Below are 17,797 nucleotides of genomic sequence, written 5' to 3'. Positions count from 1 at the left end.
AAATTTCAGCAAGGACAATGAAACCATTTCTACCTCTGAGAACAGGGATGTGGACAGAACAAACTATTTTGCCTGATGAAAGAACTAAAGGAATGGATGAAATTGAACTCAACATGGATGCTACTGCACAATGGGTTAATGACCCCCTAGCCTCATATTTCCAACATGGCTTCATGAGGATGACTCAAAAGTCCAGCTGATGAGGTGTGGTATTCACACTCTTCAGTTAGCAATCTGGGATGGACTGAACAAAGAACATGCAAAGAAATTTCTTGCAAAAATTCAACAAGTCGTTGTCAAACTACGAACCCCAAGTATTCAAAGTGTTCTGCTTGATCGACATGGGGTAACTCAATCATTGGATACTGTGACTTGCTGGGGTTCAACATTTGCGATGATTGGCTTCTCCTTTTTCAATCTTACTGTGAACAAGCGGCTGCTGCTGGAACAAGAGAACTCAAGTTAACAAAAGCTGAATGGGACTAAATGAAGAACCTGCGATACCTCTTGGCAAAGCCAAACCTAACAACTGTGAATCTTCAAGCTGTCGATGTAATCCTGGGAGTTTTAATGAAGGAATGGCGAAAACTGTCAAAATTCTTGCAAGAAAATGGTGGACAAATTGCAGAAAGAATTCTATCCTCCATGCACAAACGCGAAGAGAAGCTTTTTGACAATATTATTTTCCTTGCTGGAGTTTATGTTGACCCACGGTATCGGATTCTTCTTACCTCAAGGGATATACCAAAGGCAAAGGAAGGGCTCCTTGATATTGCTCGACGACTCGAAAAACAAAATCTATTGCTACATTTGAACTCAACAAAAGAGGTTGAAGAAAATGAAACAACAAAAGGAGTCATCAACAATCGAATTTGCGGTTTTGGAAAGTTCACATCCTTCAGAAATAGCAGGCTGTTCTCAAACTTCCATCTCCACTCTGAACTTGTTCGAGCGTCCACCCCTGAGATGCCTTCAGCCATCACAGGGAAATGGAGATAATTCAAGCACCAATTCTTCTGAAGATGCCTTCGAAAAGGAATTGGATAAACAAGAAAGACGCCGGCGAGTTTCTGCAATTCATAATTGTAATGAAGCATTATTCAAGATAAATTTTTGGGAAGATTGTGAGGCGATGGAGTCTATTGGTAGGCTAAAAGTTAAGTCTGTATGCACTTTTTTATTTAGTTAAAAGTTAATTTGAGACGGAGCATGCAGCGGAGCTGGAGCAGTCACTATTGGTGCTGGAGCGGAGCAATTCAAAATTTGATTGCTCCAAATCCCTGGAAGATATGCTAACTTCTATACCAAAATTGCACAGGTTAGGGGGGGTGGGGTGGGGTGGGGGGAGTGCTACATCAGGGACACACAGCACTTCTGCATGAAAATAAAGGATCTTTCGCAAGTGTACCAGAAGACAAGGGAGAACAGTCGCTCTGGTTCTGAGACACAGACATGCCACTTCTATGAGGAGCTGCATGCAATTCTAGGCGGTGACCCCACCACTACCCCAAAATGCTCCATGGCAACCTCAGGTAACAATGAGGGAGACATGGTTGACCAAGAAGAGGAGGAGGAAAATGCAAGGCAGGCAAGCAGGGGGATCCATTCTCCCCAATAGCCAAGAACTTTTTTTTTTTTTTAAAACTCTGGAGCCCATCACCTCACAGGACCAATTGTCAGCAGAGCGTGATGCCGAGGAAGGCACCTCTGGTGAGTACACATTTTCAATCAAACTGTAGGGGTTACATGCTATTATTTTTAATATTGAATCTGAATAAAAAAAATTGGGATACTGGTTATCAGCGGCCACTCCAGCTACACAGAGGGTACTCTCAGAAAAAGACTGTTTATGTGCTTGGGATGGCCCAGGAATCCTCCAAGGAAATCTCTAGGAAGCTTTCATGGAAGTACTCTGCAATTCTTTGCAGAAGGTTTCTAGGAAGGGTTGCCTTATTTCGTCCACCACTGTAGACACTTTCCCATGCCACTCCAGTATTAAAGTTTCAGGCATCAATGTGGCGCACAGCATTGCAACAAAAGGACCAAGTCTGTAGCCAGACGCTTGCAGCATCTGCTCTTTCTGCCTCTGTTACCCTCAGGGGAGTGATATCACATATGGTCACCTAGGGGAAACAGGGGAAGTTTTAAATGCTAGCCCTTAAACCGCAAGCAATTCGATAAGTAATCCACCCCGGTTTGGTAAATTCTGGGTCTCGCAACCATGCTTTCCAGAGCGTGCCCTGATTGTGATTGGAAGGGATCACCCCATATTGCAGCCAGCATTTAAGTTGGTGGCAGGGGGGGAGGAGAGAGGCAACACTTCCTGGTAGTCTCCCTTCCACCCAGAGGTGAAAGTAAGCCGGTACGGTGTACTGGCAAGAGCCAGTGTGCTGTACTAGGGTGGATCGGCTTCCCCAGGCGCAATTTAAAGGGCCTGTGGCTCCCAGCAGCGGCTGGAGCCTCCGGCCCTTTAAATTGCTGCCAGAGCCCTGGGGTAGCAGCAGCAGGGTTGGGGCGGTGATTTAAAGGGCCCGGGGCAGTAGCAGCAGCCGCCAAGCCCTGGGCCCTTTAAGTTGTCCCCAGAGCCTCACCACCGCTTCTCCAGGGCTCCGGGGACAATTTAAAGGGCCCAGGGTGGTAGTGGCGGCTAGAGCCCTGGGGAAGTGGCAGCAGGGCTCCGGGGACAATTTAAAGGGCCCAGGGCTCCGGCCGCCGCAACCACCCAAGGCCCTTTAAAACCCTGCCAGAGGCCCCGGCTGCTGCTGTTACCCTGGGGAGAGGGAAGGAGGCACTTGCTGGTACAGAGTGGGCCGGGGCTGGCTCTGACCTCCCCCAGCCCCGCCCCTTCTGCCTGAGGCCCCGCCCCTTCTGGGGGCCAGAGCTGGCCCCAGCCCAGCCCTGTACCGGTAAGTCCCAAGACTTACTTTCACTCCTGCTTCCACCCCAACCCAGTGCCACTTTTGTAACAATCAAACTATTTGCGGTGCTTTACGCTGGTGCCTGTCCTCAAGCACCATCCAGGTTGCTATGGGTTGGAACCACTGATACAAAAGAATGTATGAAAAGCTGCAGCACAAGATGTATTGCCCATGCCTTGTGGCCTGCCTTACCATGGCTGTAGCAGCAAACTGATTCTTGCAGTAGCCAGTGGTTCTGCTTACATTGTGGATTGCATGGAAGTGCATTGAGGGGTGTTTCTTTTATAAAAAGATTTAATCTTGCACCAGAAACAATTATGCACTGTCAATGCTACCCTTGTGGTTTGTATTCTTTGCACCTGAAACCTTGTCCACAGGTGCATCCTCCATATAGGGACAAAGACTTTCCCAGATTAGACGGCAGAAAAAGAAGACTTGGGAGGACATGCTCAAGAGTTAATACATGCCTCAGAGAGTGACAAGATGGAGCTCAGCGCATGGACGATTGTACTGTCGGAGAGCCTGCACAATAACTGTGAGGACATGACAGCATGCAGGGAGCACAAGCATGACACGCAGGACAAGATAGTGCAGATTTTGAGGGAGCAAATGGACATGTTAAGGCGTTTGAGGTTCAAGAAAGGCAACTGGATGCTAGAGTCCCGCTGCAGCCTACGCTGAACCTGCTGCTATCATCGCCAAGTTCCACATCCTTCTCTCCCAGACGTTCTAGGATTGGGGGGGGGGGTATCCCTTGCACTCAGCTCCAGGCAAGGGCACGAGGACCAGAAGGCACCCATTTCCATACCTTTGATTGTTACTGCAGTGCAATTGTAAGCAAGCTGTCCTTGTTGTCCCTCCTCTCCCCCATGTTATCAGCCCCTTACCCTGAGGTTCTTACTTTTCTTTACTGTCTCGCAGTGTTTATGAGCATAATAAAAATTAATGGATTGAGGAGAAAAGACTATTCATTCAGCACACTGTGGTTAGTGGGGCTGTAGTTTACAGGGGAGTATAACTTTATTTGCATAAATTGGGTTAATGGAAAGGAAACACCTTGATTTTCACAGTGCTCCAGAGGAGGATTATTTTTATTTGTAAATTGGAAGCTTTGTTTATCCTATTTTTGTTAATCATTTTATAGAGGAAAAAATGTTTCGTTTAAGTCCAAGTGTATCAACTACTCCTTAATGTACCTTTTTTTTTTGAAAATTGTAAGCTTAACTCATGAAAGTTAAAAGATACTGCGAAGTACTAGAGATTGTGCATACTATGAATTCCAGCCAAACTTCTGCTTAGAATACTCAGTCTGTACCAGGCATGAGTAATTAAACAAACTTTTATAAAAATCACAGAGTTTGGGCAATTTAGAAATAGACACAAACAATGTATCTTACTAGTTAAAGCTGTTAAAATTGGGGTTGAAATATTACTGCTGCTTACTCCAAATTCCCGAGAAAAGCTTGCATTTGGAATCAACTTATTAGGGCTGTCAAGCAATTAAAAAAAAAGTGAATGGCGATTAATTGCGCTGTTAAGCAATAACAGAATACCATTTATTTAAATATTTTTGGATGTTTTCTACATTTTGAAATATATTGATTTAAATTACAACACAGAATATGAAGTGTACAGTGCTCACTGATTTTTTTATTACAGATATTTGCACTGTAAAAAACAAAAGAAATAGCATTTTCAATTCACCTAATACAAGTACTGTAGTGCAATCTCTTTATCACAAATGTTGAACTTACAAATGTAGAATTATGTACAAAAAAGCCTGCATTCAAAAATAAATCAATGTAAAACTTTAGAGCCTACAATCCACTCAGTCCTACTTCAGCCAATCGCTCAGACAAACAAGTTTGGTTACTTTTGCAGGAGACAATGCTGCCCACTTCTTGTGTACAATGTCACCAGAAAGTGAGAACAGGCGTTCGCATGGCACTGTTGTAGCTGGCGTTGCAAGATATTTATGTGCCAGGTGCGCTGAAGATTCATATGTCCTTCCATGCCTCAACCACCATTCCAGAGAACATGTGTCCATGCTGATGACAGGTTCTGCTCGATAACAATCCAAAGGAGAGCAGACTGATATACGTTCATTTTCGTCATCTGAGTCAGATGCCACCAGCAGAAGGTTGATTTCCTTTTTGGGGATTCAGGTTCTGTAGTTTCCGCATCTTTTAAGAGTTCTGAAAGCATGCTCCACACCTCGTCCTCCACTTACGGGCTGGTATAAGGGGTGCCATTGGCCACGCACCCTCTCAGTTCCTTCTTGCAGGTTAATTCCAATAGAAGAGTAGGAGGATGGGTCCTGTGGAATGGACATGAGCAACATCTCAAAAAACGACTTATGAAAGGTTAGTAACCATTTTTGAGTACTTGCTCATGTCCATTCCATGTTATGTATCTCACAAGCAGTATCCCATGAGGTGGTCTTAGAGTTCATGGATATGTTGACTGTAACATTGCTTTTCTAAAACAGGTCATCTCAGGCCTATTGGATGATGGCGTAATGTCAGTGCATACCTTCGTATCCCAAACAGGTTGTGACTCTGCAGATGTCCTGGATTGACACCTGCATGAGAAATACTGCTGACGAAGCCTGGGCTCTTGTGGAGTGAGCAGTTGAGATGGCTAGAGGCAGGACATTCACTTGCTCATTGCAAGCTCAAATACAGGCAGTTACCCAGGCTGAGATCATCTGGGCTGACACAGGAAACACTCATTCTTTTTGCTATTGCTACGAAGAGTTGCATGGGCTTGCAGAAGGGTTTAGTCCCCTCAATATAGAAAGGGAGGGTACACCTAACTTCTGAGGAACAGCAGCTTCACTCCTTAGAGTTCTTGTGAGGATTTGGGAAGACAACTGGTAGGAAAACAGCTTTGTTATGGAAATGTGACACCACCTTTGGTGGGAAGGCTGGATGGTGGCATGTATGGATCTTGTCCTTAAAGACCACCATGTAAGGTGGTTCTTCATTTCAGAGACCCTTCTGGCCAAGGTGATTGGCACCAGGAAGTCAACCTTCCAAGAGAGAAGTAGCAGGAGAACATGATGCTAATGGTTTGAAGGGGACTCAAGAATAGGGTGACCAGATGTCCTGATTTTATAGGGACAGTCCTGATTTTGGGGTCTCTTTCTTTCTCTTATTACCCCCCACTCCCTGTCCCGATTTTTTACATTTGCTGTCTGGTCATCCTATCCATGACTCTTGGCCAAACCAAGTTTAAGTCCCAAGGGGTGGGGTTGGCTTGTGGACTTGCGGACAGAGCCCCACCAGCCCCTTGAGAAAGTGTACTGTCATCTTGTGGAGAACACTGACCTGTCGTTCACTGGAAGGTGGAAGGCTGAGATGGCTGCTAAGAACACTTTAATAGAGGAGAGGGCCACGCCTTGCTGCTTTAAGTGGAGCAAATAGTGCAAGATAGACTAAAAGGGAAGATAGAGATGGAGAGAGAGCATGTTCAGAAGCCTTACAAGAGAAACTCTTCCACTTGGCTATGTAGATAGTTCTTTCTACTGCCTAGCAAGATTTGCTGAACCTGTTCCTAGCAAGCTTGTTCAGGTTCAGCCATGCAGGGAGGTGGGGTTTGGGTGAAACAGCTGGCCGTGGTCTTATGAAATCAGGCCCTGACAGAGTGGGAGTGAGAATGCGGTTGTCAGAGAGAGCCAGGAGCATGCCGAACTAATGTTGGTGTGGCTATCCCGTGGCTATCAGAATAGTTCTCGCCTTGTCCCATTTGATTTTTAGGAGGACCTTGTGAACCACGGGAATTGGGGGAAAAGCACAAAGTAGGAGATGCGTCCATGGGAGCAGGAAAGCATCAGAGATGGAGCCTGGGCTGTGTCCATGCAGTAAACAAAACTGATAGCATTTCCTTTGTGCCTGGTAGCCAACAGGTCCAACTGGGGAGGCCCCCACCTTTGAAAGATGAATCTGGTGACCTTTGGGTGAAGGGACCACTTGTGGTGAGAGGAAAAAAAATCTGGTGAGATGATCTGCCAGTACATTCCAGGCTCCTGAGAGATGCAACACCTCAAGATGAATGGGGTGCTTTGCGCAGAAGTCCCACAGACAGGTGGCCTCCTGCCACAAGGCTGAAGATCAAACCCCTCCCTGCTTGTTAATGTAAAACATGACCACAGAATTGTCTGTCAGGACCTGTACCACCTCACCTGAGATTTGGGGAAGGAACACTTGGCATGCTAAGCATACTGCCCTGAGCTCCCTGACGTTTATGGAGGCCATGGAAACCATGCAGAACCTCAGCGTCCTGAGATAGCTGTTGAGACAAGACAGGTCCAAGATGGTTTGGAGGCCCCCTTTCGGATTAGGAAATACTATGAGTAAAACCCCTTCCCTCTCAAGTCTTAAGGAACCTCTTCCACAGTCCCCATACTTAGGAGGGATTGCACCTCCTGGACGAGGAGTTGTTCATGAGAAGGCTCCCTGAAGAGAGATGGGAATGCAGGAGGAAGGGGTGGATAAAAACTGAAGGATATATCCAACTGTCAATATATTCAGGGCCCAATGGTCTGATGTTATGTATGACCATGCTGGGCTGAAGAGCAACAGAGGTTCCAAAAATAAAAGGGGTGGTGGATCTGAAATGGTGACTGGTACAATGCCCTCAGGCGCACCTTCAAAAGGCCTGCTTGGGCCCTCCGGAGTATCTTTGAGACCTCAGCTGGGAAGCTGAAGTGGTCGGGAGTGGTTGGCGCCATTTTATAACCTCTCCCTTTTCTTTTGTCGTGTTCCTGTCTTGGAGGCACCAAGAACCAAGCAGGTGCTGGGGCCAGAAGTGCTTCCTAGATGCTGATGGAGCATAGAGACCTAAAGATCTTAGGGAGGCCTTTGAGTCCTTCAGGCCATGAAGTTTCATGTCCATCTGCTCTGAGAACAGAGAAGAGCCTTCGAAGGGAGGGTCTTGGATAGACTGTTGGACCTTGTGAGGAAGGCCGGATGACTGGAGCCAAGAACACCACCTCATGGCGACAGCAGAGGCCATTGTCCTGGCTGCTGAGTTGGCAGTGTCCAGAGCCACCTGGAGAGAGGTCCTGGCCACATTCTTACCCTCCTCCAAGACCGCAGCATACTCCTGCCTTGAATCTTGGGGGCAGGGAGTCTTTAAATTTAGTCAAGGAGTCCCACCAATGAAAGTCTTATCTGCCCAGAGTTTGCTGGTTGGAGATACGTACTTGAAGGCTACCCATCAAATAACCCTTTCTTCTGCAATGGTCTAGTCTCTTGGCATATTTTTACTTAGGGGTAGCACTTGACAGGTCCTCCCTGTCCCTTTTGTTTGCTGCAGACACCACCAGTGACCCCCGGGGGAAGGGGTGTGCGCACACGAGTACAGGTGTTCGAACCCACTTGCTGGAACGTAATTCTCAGCCCTCTGAGGTGGGGGACAGAGAAGTAGTAGTTTGCCACAGGGCCTTGAGAGGTCCGATGACCACCTCATTCATGGGCTAAGTCACCTTTGAGGGAGCTGCTGCAGCCACGATATCAATAAGGCTGTGTGATGTCTCTTTGAGCTCCTCAATTTCCAAACCCAGGTACACAGCGACCGGCTTCAGAAGGTCCTGATGGGCCCTGCAGTCATCCTGTGGAAACAGGGTACAGGGTCCTGCAACAGCCTCATCTGGGGAGGAGGAGGCGGAGCCCCTTCCTCTGCCTCAGCTACATCTGCTGGAACCATCTCCTCGACATTGGTACCAGAGCCAGGTCCAGTGTTGAGTGGGAAGGAGTGGTAGCCTGTCTCTCAGAAACCACTGAGTAGGAGTGACAGGAGGGAGAACCCAGTACCTGGGGAAACCCCCAGGGGTTCCAATAACCATGGAAATCATGGCAGAGCAGTACCTGCGTCTGTCTCCATATGTGAAAGAAGCGTTCCAGCAACTGTCACAGGTGGTAAGAAGGAACTGAGAGGATGCATGGCCAGCGGCACCCCTTATGCCAGCGCATAAGCGTGCAGCTCCAGAGGGTGCTAGAGCTGGCCCAGCTGATACCATTGCTGGAAATTTTTTCCTCAATGGAGAGCACAAACACCTAACATAGAATGGACATAAGTAAGCACTCGAAGAAGAACTGTGTGTTTGGTTAAACAGTTAGCACTAGTTAAACCCATTTTTAGGCTCAAACAAATTAACCTCTACACCCTACTGGAACGTGCCAGAGCAAGGTATTCATGCCTCCTGGCTTTCTGTGTGAGTTCTACCAAGGATGAGTAGCTTTACAATCTAGGAATGATACCACTAGAGTTGAACTGGTTGAGGCTTCTAATCAATCTCTTGTCCCATCTGACCCTACCCCAAGGTCCAGCTCACCCCATCCATTCTGTGGGCTGTACTGAATGGCTATAAGCCTCCAGCAAAGGGCCTCCTGACTGGGTGTTGGGGAGCTTGCATCAGGGAGCCTCATTCTGAAGCAGACTTTCCACTGTCAAGATTAAGCTCTCTGGGGCAGGGACTGGCTTTGTTGTTTGTCTGTAGTGTCTAGCACAACAGGGTTCCGATCCCTTATTGACATTAATTGGTGCGACCATAAGAAAACTACCACCATGGGGGGGCTTATAGCAGGTATTCTTTTGGCTTCCTGGGGAACGAATAAGGCCCCATAGATACACATAGTGGGACATGTTCATTAGTGACGAATGGTAATGAAAATTACATGTTAGGTGTTAACCAGTCAAAAGAATATACATAAGCAGTAAAGTAATGCAGCTTGTACTAATGTGGCATTCTGTGACATATAAGAACAGAAGAGAGGTAAGATAAAACTGGTCCCTTCTGCTTCTTCTTAACACCCTTTTATTAATTGCTGTTCCTGCCACACACGCAGTCTGCCTCTTCAGTATGTCAGTTAAGCTTACATAATGATACCCACTAAATTTCAACAGTTCTAATAAATGACTGGCGATATATTGACTTGAACAACATTAATTTTGGGCATTTTTGAACGACCAGCCAAGGACTTGCATATGAAGACTTAATTTGAAGATGTAAATACATGAGGGTGAATTATGCCCCCCCAAGAGAGGAATCTAGTACATAATTATACTAATTCCCGCCCCCCTATTAAAACCTACATATTTTAGACTACCAGTCAAATGCACGCACATAAAGACATATTAATCTAAATTTGAGGCAGAATTCACCCCCCCATATCAATTTAGACATATTTATAGGTGCAATATACTCCAGGAGAGGCACATACACAGTATAAATTTTCCCTGTGCATGCATCTGGCAGTAATCTAACGTGTATGTTGTAATAGTTAATATTTATCAAGTCAGTATATTTTCAGTTGCACATGTTTATTAGATTTACACGTTTCTTTCTATGACAATCAATGTAGAAAGGCTTCTGCATAGACCCAAACTAAACCATGTTACTTGTGACAGATTAAAGTGACCATGTCTCTAACTGGTTATAAAGTCATGGTGAAAAACTGTAGTTTAGATAGAGCCTCAGAGCTAATGCTTCCTCTGTTACATGTTAATTTACTACTGTGGGTTGCATTTCAGAAATACACATCTAGTATTCAGTCAAGAAGAGCTAAATTTAAGCAGTTTATAATGCAATTCATGGACATTAATTCATGTTTAACATGCTAAATTCATAATTTGTATATTATCATTAAAGACTAAAGCTATTTGCAAGCTGATTAAAAACACCATACTAATACTTGAAATGTAATTAAAATTAGTTGGGTCCTATTTTGGCATTTCAAGGATACAAGCAAAAAGTTGCACAAAACTTCACCAATCTTTCTTCCTAGTTCAAGAGACTTAAGCAAATTTGGTTTAAATATTTGGCTACAAGTAGAGTCCTACAAATCTGCAGATATCCATGGACCATTTTTGCAGCTTGCAGCTCAGATTTGGATACAAAATTAGTATCCACACAGAGCTGTGCAGCACACACTCACCCAAATGGACTGGCTGTCACCCAGACCTCAAGCTCCAGCTTGGCTCTCTGAATCATGCAGCAATGGGCTGCAATATGTGGCATTACCCCGCTGGGCATTTTGGGAGTTGTAATCTCCAGATTGCTTAGATGGAGAAGGTAAACTATAACTTACAAAAAAGAACGTGACCATGTGCTCCTGCGTAGTGAGCTAAGTGCTGCGTGCACTAGAACTGCCGCGTAGGGATGTCTGAGCCCCTGACTGGGAAGGCAGTGCTGCACGTGAGGGCCCAGGATTGTAGCCTCCCTGCCTGGAGCGGAGAAGGGGGTACGGCATAGCCCTGAATCACTGGTGCACAGTGACCTGTGGAGGTGTTAATAGAGCCCTACAAATCCACGGATATCCACATCCGTGGACAATTTTTGCAGATCAGACTATCCATGCAGCACTCTGGTAAGTACTGCATATCTTTTCTACAGGAAGTATAAAAAGGTATCTGCAATTTCCCCTTTCTTTTAAAGAAAAGCAGTTATCCCCAGCCAATCAAGTGGCAGTTCTCCCACAGCCTTCCTGGTGCAAAACACAAATGGTCCACATGAGCTGGGACCACCATTTCATATTTCCACGTCTAGGGCTTGATCCTTCTCCCATTAACTTTAGTGACAGTGGGATCAAATCTAATCTCTCTTACAAATAGATGTAACTGTAGCAGTCCAGAAGATGAGTGAGCTATTTTCTAGGGATTTAAATACAGTGTGACACTGAGGAATTCACCCGTGTTCCTAAAGGCCACCATGAAGGGATATAATCTCACAGAATAGGATCCTGCATAACACAATGGTCCAACCACCTTCCTCTCTCTCAAAATTGAACCAATGCTATATCCTCTCTACCCCAACTTGTAACACCATAGCACTGAAGACACCTTATCTAAAAGTATATAGTGATAAAAAAAATTTACTCCTTACCGCTCCCCTGTTGTTCTTTAGTTCACCGTGACAACACACAACACGTGCGTTATCGATCAGTGCGTCCTTTTGGCCTTCTTCAAGATAAATGAGCCTCTCTTTGTAATACTGGCACTCAGATTCACCTGTCTTTATGTTGATTTCTGCAACTATACCCTGAATTATATTTATCTATGGAAAAAGAACAAAGAGGAATGAAAATACCTGAACTTCCATCAGATGGGCCTTTCACACTCATTCTTAATTGTAAGAAGATAAGAGGAAGAGAGTCACTTTACTTCACAAAGCATTTCATATTTCTTAGTCAGTCTTATAGTGATCTTGTTTGAAAGGTTTCATTTGTAAGGTATGAATGAGAGCGCCAGAATGGAGCAGACAACAGTGTGTTTGTTTCTAACACTTTGCTTCTTTGAAATCTGAAGCTTGCTTCTCGATATCAGCCCTAAATGTTTAGAATGAAGGTAAACAGATTTAACTGTGAAAGCAAATGCATTTTTTATTCAACTACAATTTCTTTATTACAGTAGAACCTCAGAGTTACGAATGCCTTGGAAATAGAAGTTGTTCTTACTGGAAACGTTCGTAACTCTGAACGAAACATTTTGGTTGTTCTTTCAAAAGTTTACAACTGAACATTGACTTAATACAGCTTTGAAACTTACTATGCAGAAGAAAATGCTGCTTTTCACCATGTTAATTTGAATGAAGCAAGCACAGAAACAGTTTCCTTACTTTGTCAAAAAGAAATTTAAACTTTCCTTTTATTTTTTAGAAGTTTACGTTTAACATAGTACTGTATTTGCTTTTTTGGTCTCTGCTGCTGCCTGACTGCATACTTCGGATTCCAAATGAGGTGTATGGTTGACCAGTTAGTTCGTAACTCTGAGGTTCTACCGTGAATGTACGCATGCACACACACACTATGTACATGCCTGCTTGTACCAAATAAACAGCCTATATGTATATTTAAATAATATAAAAATCACATTCATAATCTTCTATTTTGTACTAAACAATGTACAGCAGAAGAAATTAAGGCCTTAATCCTGCAAGACTTTATGCATAACTTTACTCACGTGAGTATTTGTATTGGCTTAAATGAGACTATTTACAAAAATAACGTTATACTTGAGCATTTATGTTTGGAGGATCAGGATTATGAGTAATTTTTCTGTTACTTTGTGGGCAGTATAATAAAAACTATTATTCTCATATTACAAATGGAGAACTGAGTACAGAAAGGCTGTGTTTTGCCCAAGGTCACATAAGAGATTAGCAGTTAGGAATAAATTCATTTCTCCTCGCTTAGCATCATTTCTAGGTGCTAAGAGCAGGTGACTAAGTACTGTGGTACTATCAGTAAAATATTAGACAGGCTTTTCTCACTAAATTTGTGCCAGTTATAAAAATTACATTTGTTAAGGGAATAAAGGCAAATTAATTGTATTTTATTGTTCTGATACTTGCATGTTCTATCAGTTAAAAGTCTAATTTCAATTATTGTGTCTACACTTGTGGGAGTTGAAAAGTACTGGGTAGACAAAGATCCCAAGGAAGCCATAAACAACTAATCAAATTTGTGTTGAAACTCAAAACAACCTACAGCAATATCATGTCAGGCAGTTTCAGATACATTATCCTCTAGAACTTTTGAGGACAGCAGCCATCAGTACCCTTATACAACTTGACCTCTGTGAAACACAAAGGCTAGTAAAGTTAATATGCAAGGTCAGTAACTACAATATCAAATGAAATATGAGAAAGGTGCTGGGTAGGCTCTCTGGACTTTAGTGGATTTGACTTTTCCTATGCTAAAGAAACTGCTTCGTCATCTCCAAAAGAAATCCTGTCTGCTGAAATCTAACCTTTGAACTTCATGTTAGATAAGAGATTTTACAGGGAGCTTAGGTTTTTGTTACTGCCTCATAACTGCTACCTCATAATCACTATACTTCTGTACAGCAAAAGAACCTTCTACAAATTTTGTTACAATCCTAATTTCAAGTACATTAAGATAAGGGCTCACACAGCCCATAATTTTCTCTCTCCATAATTGCCATCGGTTGTCACAACAATGCAGTACAACACTCATTTACTAGTGTGTTGTTTGCATTGGGTGAGGAGGGGTTGCGTGTGTTAAAGTACATTATGCCACCTTCATAAAATTTGAGATTATTGTCTTCAGAAATGACAAAAGTAGTATCTTCCACAACATCATGGTAAATCTCCCTACAAATACCATTTTGCATGTATGGATTTATTAGGTCTTTGGCTTGCAGTCTGGTTCTGTCCTTTTCCCAACTAACAGCTTCAAGATGCTTCTGTTTTATAAGGTAATAACCATGTCCTCCCTGGCTAAATAAACTCTGTGGTCAAAGCTGAGGAGTTCATTAACACAGGATATGATTATTATCTAGATAAAAGAATACGTTTATATTTAAATGTGTTCCCTCTCACTTTTTCCTGTGTTCTGCATTCTCCAGGGATTAGCTATTGTCTTGAGAACTCCTCAGCCATACGCGCAAAACAAAACACGTTTATTTGGCTACCTAAATTTCTGATGCAGTCCTCACCCAGTCACCCACCTCATCCAAAATCTTTTCAATTTCTCTCTTCACTGCTTGAAGGTTAGATCTTTCTCCACTACCCCACTAAGAGCAATCCCTTTTAAAATTTAATTGTATTCACTATCTGGTGTTATATGTGATGACAGCGTGGGAAGGGGATTAGAAGTCCAGGTGGCCATGATTCTTTTAGGTAGAAATTAGCTAATAATGAAGAAAATTTTGAGGAAATATTCACTCAAATTAGAAAATAAATTTTTAGACTGTATTCACAATCATCTGCATTGTCTGCAAACATTCAAGCACAAGTATCACTAGCCTGACTACTTGCAAAAACCAAATTTTAAACTCAAATACTTGAATGTCAAAACAAAAATTTCAGTTTACTAAAAATTCACACTATTAGTGAATTTCATTCAACCAGAGACAAATTACATCAACACAATGCAAATATAGAAGTGCAACTATTCACAACATGCGGAGAAAGTGTTCCATGAGGTAATGCACTAATAAATTTGAGGCACCTTAGAGACCAACAAATTTATTAGAGCGTAAGCTTTCATGGCCTACAGCCCACTTTGAGTATTTAGCAAGCAGCTTGTAAACAGTTCTTAAATAGAAGATACACTACTCAGTAAGTAAATTTGTTACTAATTGATTCATCCTGCTTGAGTTATGGGCATGCAAAGAGGGAGAGCTAACAGCTGTAGCCAACTGGAATTTTACCACTCATTCTAGGGTCACTGGTAAATAATTGTACAATTATGTAAATCCCTTTGAACAGATTGGCTGAAAGCGATATGCAGCCATTCAGAATCTGTAGAATGTGCATAATGTATGGTTCTTTTTGAAGATTCTTTCCCAAATTAATTCTATCAATTCCAATAGAAATATACCAGGGATTAACTGGCAGAGCATATTTCCAGATGGGAGCACAAATTTATTTTATAAACCTAACAATTTTAGGAGATAACATTTAGTAATTATTTGTCCTGAATTTAACTTGGCAACTGTATAGTTTGTGACATACATCATTTCAAAGATAAACACTACTCTGATTAAACAGATTACTGCAAAACTATATGAAATTACTGTAATACCAAGAAAAATTATCCTGATTATATACTGTTAAAACTGCTACCAAATATATCATTCCTGGAAAGGAAGCATTTTGACATGAGAAGGTATTTTATCAGACATTGGCTAGAGACCAAACAAAAACTTGAAATAAAGAATCAGAACTGTTTTATTAAGGTTTCTAATAGTTTTTGATTTAAAGAGAAATTTATAGGGAAAAAAAGCACACACTGTAAAGCATGTAGATTAAAACTTAAATCTGCATGTAAACTCCACATATCGAGGCTCTAAATTTTGCATCATAGCTGATCAGTTTTATATTAAGGAGTAGAGCTGGGCAAGGCATTTGGGTAACGAGTAGCATAGTGATAGCAGATGCATATTCTGTAGTGTCTTATGAAATATTACATTGTCAAAAAAAATAGCCCCTGAATTTTTCAGCAAGTAACTTAAAATCTACAAGCTCTACTTACAACTAAGGCTAATAATGAATTCTGATAAGGATAGAACTTTTAATTAAATGTAGTTCCATTTAATTTGTAATAATTATGCCTGGGATGTTTTAAAAAAAACTGCAAAGGATGTAAAATGGTTTATTTCAAACAAATTTGTTGCATAATACATCTTACTAGCTATGTTGTGACATTCATGCCATACTCCCAAAGAAAGGGCAAAGGGGAGAGAAGTCTGTCAACATGTCAGTCAGGCCCTTTCCTTTAAAAGGATATGCTTTGAATTCACCTCACTTCATCTGTTTTTATTTCATACCACATACACTGATCAGAATAAAACATGGAATAGAGGCCAGCTCAAACCATATCTTTTTCAATACAATTTCTGTGGGTGAAATTCACCTGGGTATGGAGACTGTTCAGGTAATCAATCTGGCTGAACAGGAGTGCTTCTACAACCCCCTAAAAGCTGGGAATGAGGAGGCAGTTAAGAGGGAGTCTCCACATTGGGCCTCCGTAAACCTGCATGGAAGGCCACATTAAGAAAAGATGATCAAGAGATGTCCAGAGAATGGGCTGCATGTCAGCATTTAGAGCTTGATCCAAAGTCCACTGAAGTTACTGGGAGTCTTTCCATTGATTTCAATGTCCTCTGGATTAGGCCGTTACATTGATGCAGTGGCTCCAAACACCCCAGTACAACTGATATGGAGAAGCTGAAGCTGCTATTCCAGGGAGAAAATGATCTACCCTTTCTGGATGTCACTTTAACAGCCATGTGGCCTAATTACATTTTCAGAAAAATCTACATATTTAGACACTCCATTCATTAGTTTAGAATTAGTTTTATGGAACACCCTTCAGAGCTGAGGCTAAACGCTATAAAATTTGTTACAAAAAACTTACTGCTTCTTCAAGGTGCTGTTGATCTGGATGATCATTTGGAGTATGCCTTAAAATTTCTCTGAGCAGCAGTGGGTATTTCACTAGGCGACTTCTTGGGATGTCAAGGAAATTCCAGAGGTCCAGTTTGCGACTGAAAGGAGACTCTAAGCAGCGCTGTAGGAAGTCTTGCACCCTGTGATCCTGTTTCTTGTGGTCCAATAAGGCTTTGGCTGCTACTTGATTACTGCAGTAGCTATCATATGAGTTGAGGCAAGGCAACTGAGGAAAGAGAAAAATGTATTTTGAAACTATAAGCTGTAAAACTGAAAGCAGAAGGGCTGTGTGCTATACAAAAAATCACTCTCTGCTTCAGGTATTTTAAAGTTGATTTAGAGGTCTCTCTCCTTGGTGTTGAACCATAGCTCATTAGTAAAAATGGGAGTTAGATAATGTTTACAAGGTATATCTTCCCCAATTACTAAATTTCCCCTGCAGCAAGATAAATCATTCTACAATTATTCCTGTAAATCATTAGATAAGACAGAAATTAAAGTACCTGGAGTTTGGATTTGGCCATGATACTGTGCTAACTCCTAATTTGCAAATTCTTTTGTACATAGTCCTCACCATTGTTCCTTCATCACCCCTTAAGCATTAATTCAGCAGGTTCCTGTTGGGGAGTCTCCCCAATGAAAAGGGCTCCTGGAGTAGCAGCAGGTGGGAAGAGGCTCTGTGGAGACACTACTAGTCAGCCAGAGAGAACCAGGAGATAGTGAGGAGGCTCAATGCTTTTGCATGGAAGACCTAGCCTCTGGGCTTTTCAGTCCTGTGCGTTCCCTCTCAGTCATCCCAAGTAGTCCTTTCGATCTGGACTTTACTTACTGAAACATTTCCCACACCACCTGGCCTTCTGTTGGAGGTTTCCCAAGCAAAATACTGACCAGACTTCATCATGAAGAAAAAGATCACTGCCAAATGTGACCGGTTGTGAAGATTTGAACAAAAATAAATGGT

General features: G+C 42.6%; 1 protein-coding gene across 5 annotated transcripts in view; it reads right to left on the bottom strand.

Annotated features, from left to right (window-relative positions):
• ARHGEF3 (Rho guanine nucleotide exchange factor 3) overlaps window positions 1–17,797 on the bottom strand; it is a 312,784-nt gene that overhangs the window by 7,821 nt on the left and 287,166 nt on the right. For all 5 annotated transcript variants that reach the window (XM_073351503.2, XM_073351505.2, XM_073351504.2 and 2 more), the window contains 2 exons: window positions 16,805–17,062; window positions 11,806–11,976 (listed from right to left, as the gene is read on the bottom strand). In XM_073351503.2, coding sequence (XP_073207604.1) covers window positions 11,806–11,976; window positions 16,805–17,062 — 429 coding nt within the window. The remainder of the gene's footprint in view (window positions 1–11,805; window positions 11,977–16,804; window positions 17,063–17,797) is intronic.

The sequence above is a fragment of the Lepidochelys kempii genome, chromosome 7 (assembly GCF_965140285.1).
Source record: "Lepidochelys kempii isolate rLepKem1 chromosome 7, rLepKem1.hap1, whole genome shotgun sequence".
Lineage (NCBI taxonomy): Eukaryota > Metazoa > Chordata > Testudines > Cheloniidae > Lepidochelys > Lepidochelys kempii.
The sequence above is the reverse complement of the archived record's forward strand: the minus strand, read 5'-3'. Positions and strand labels throughout refer to the sequence as shown.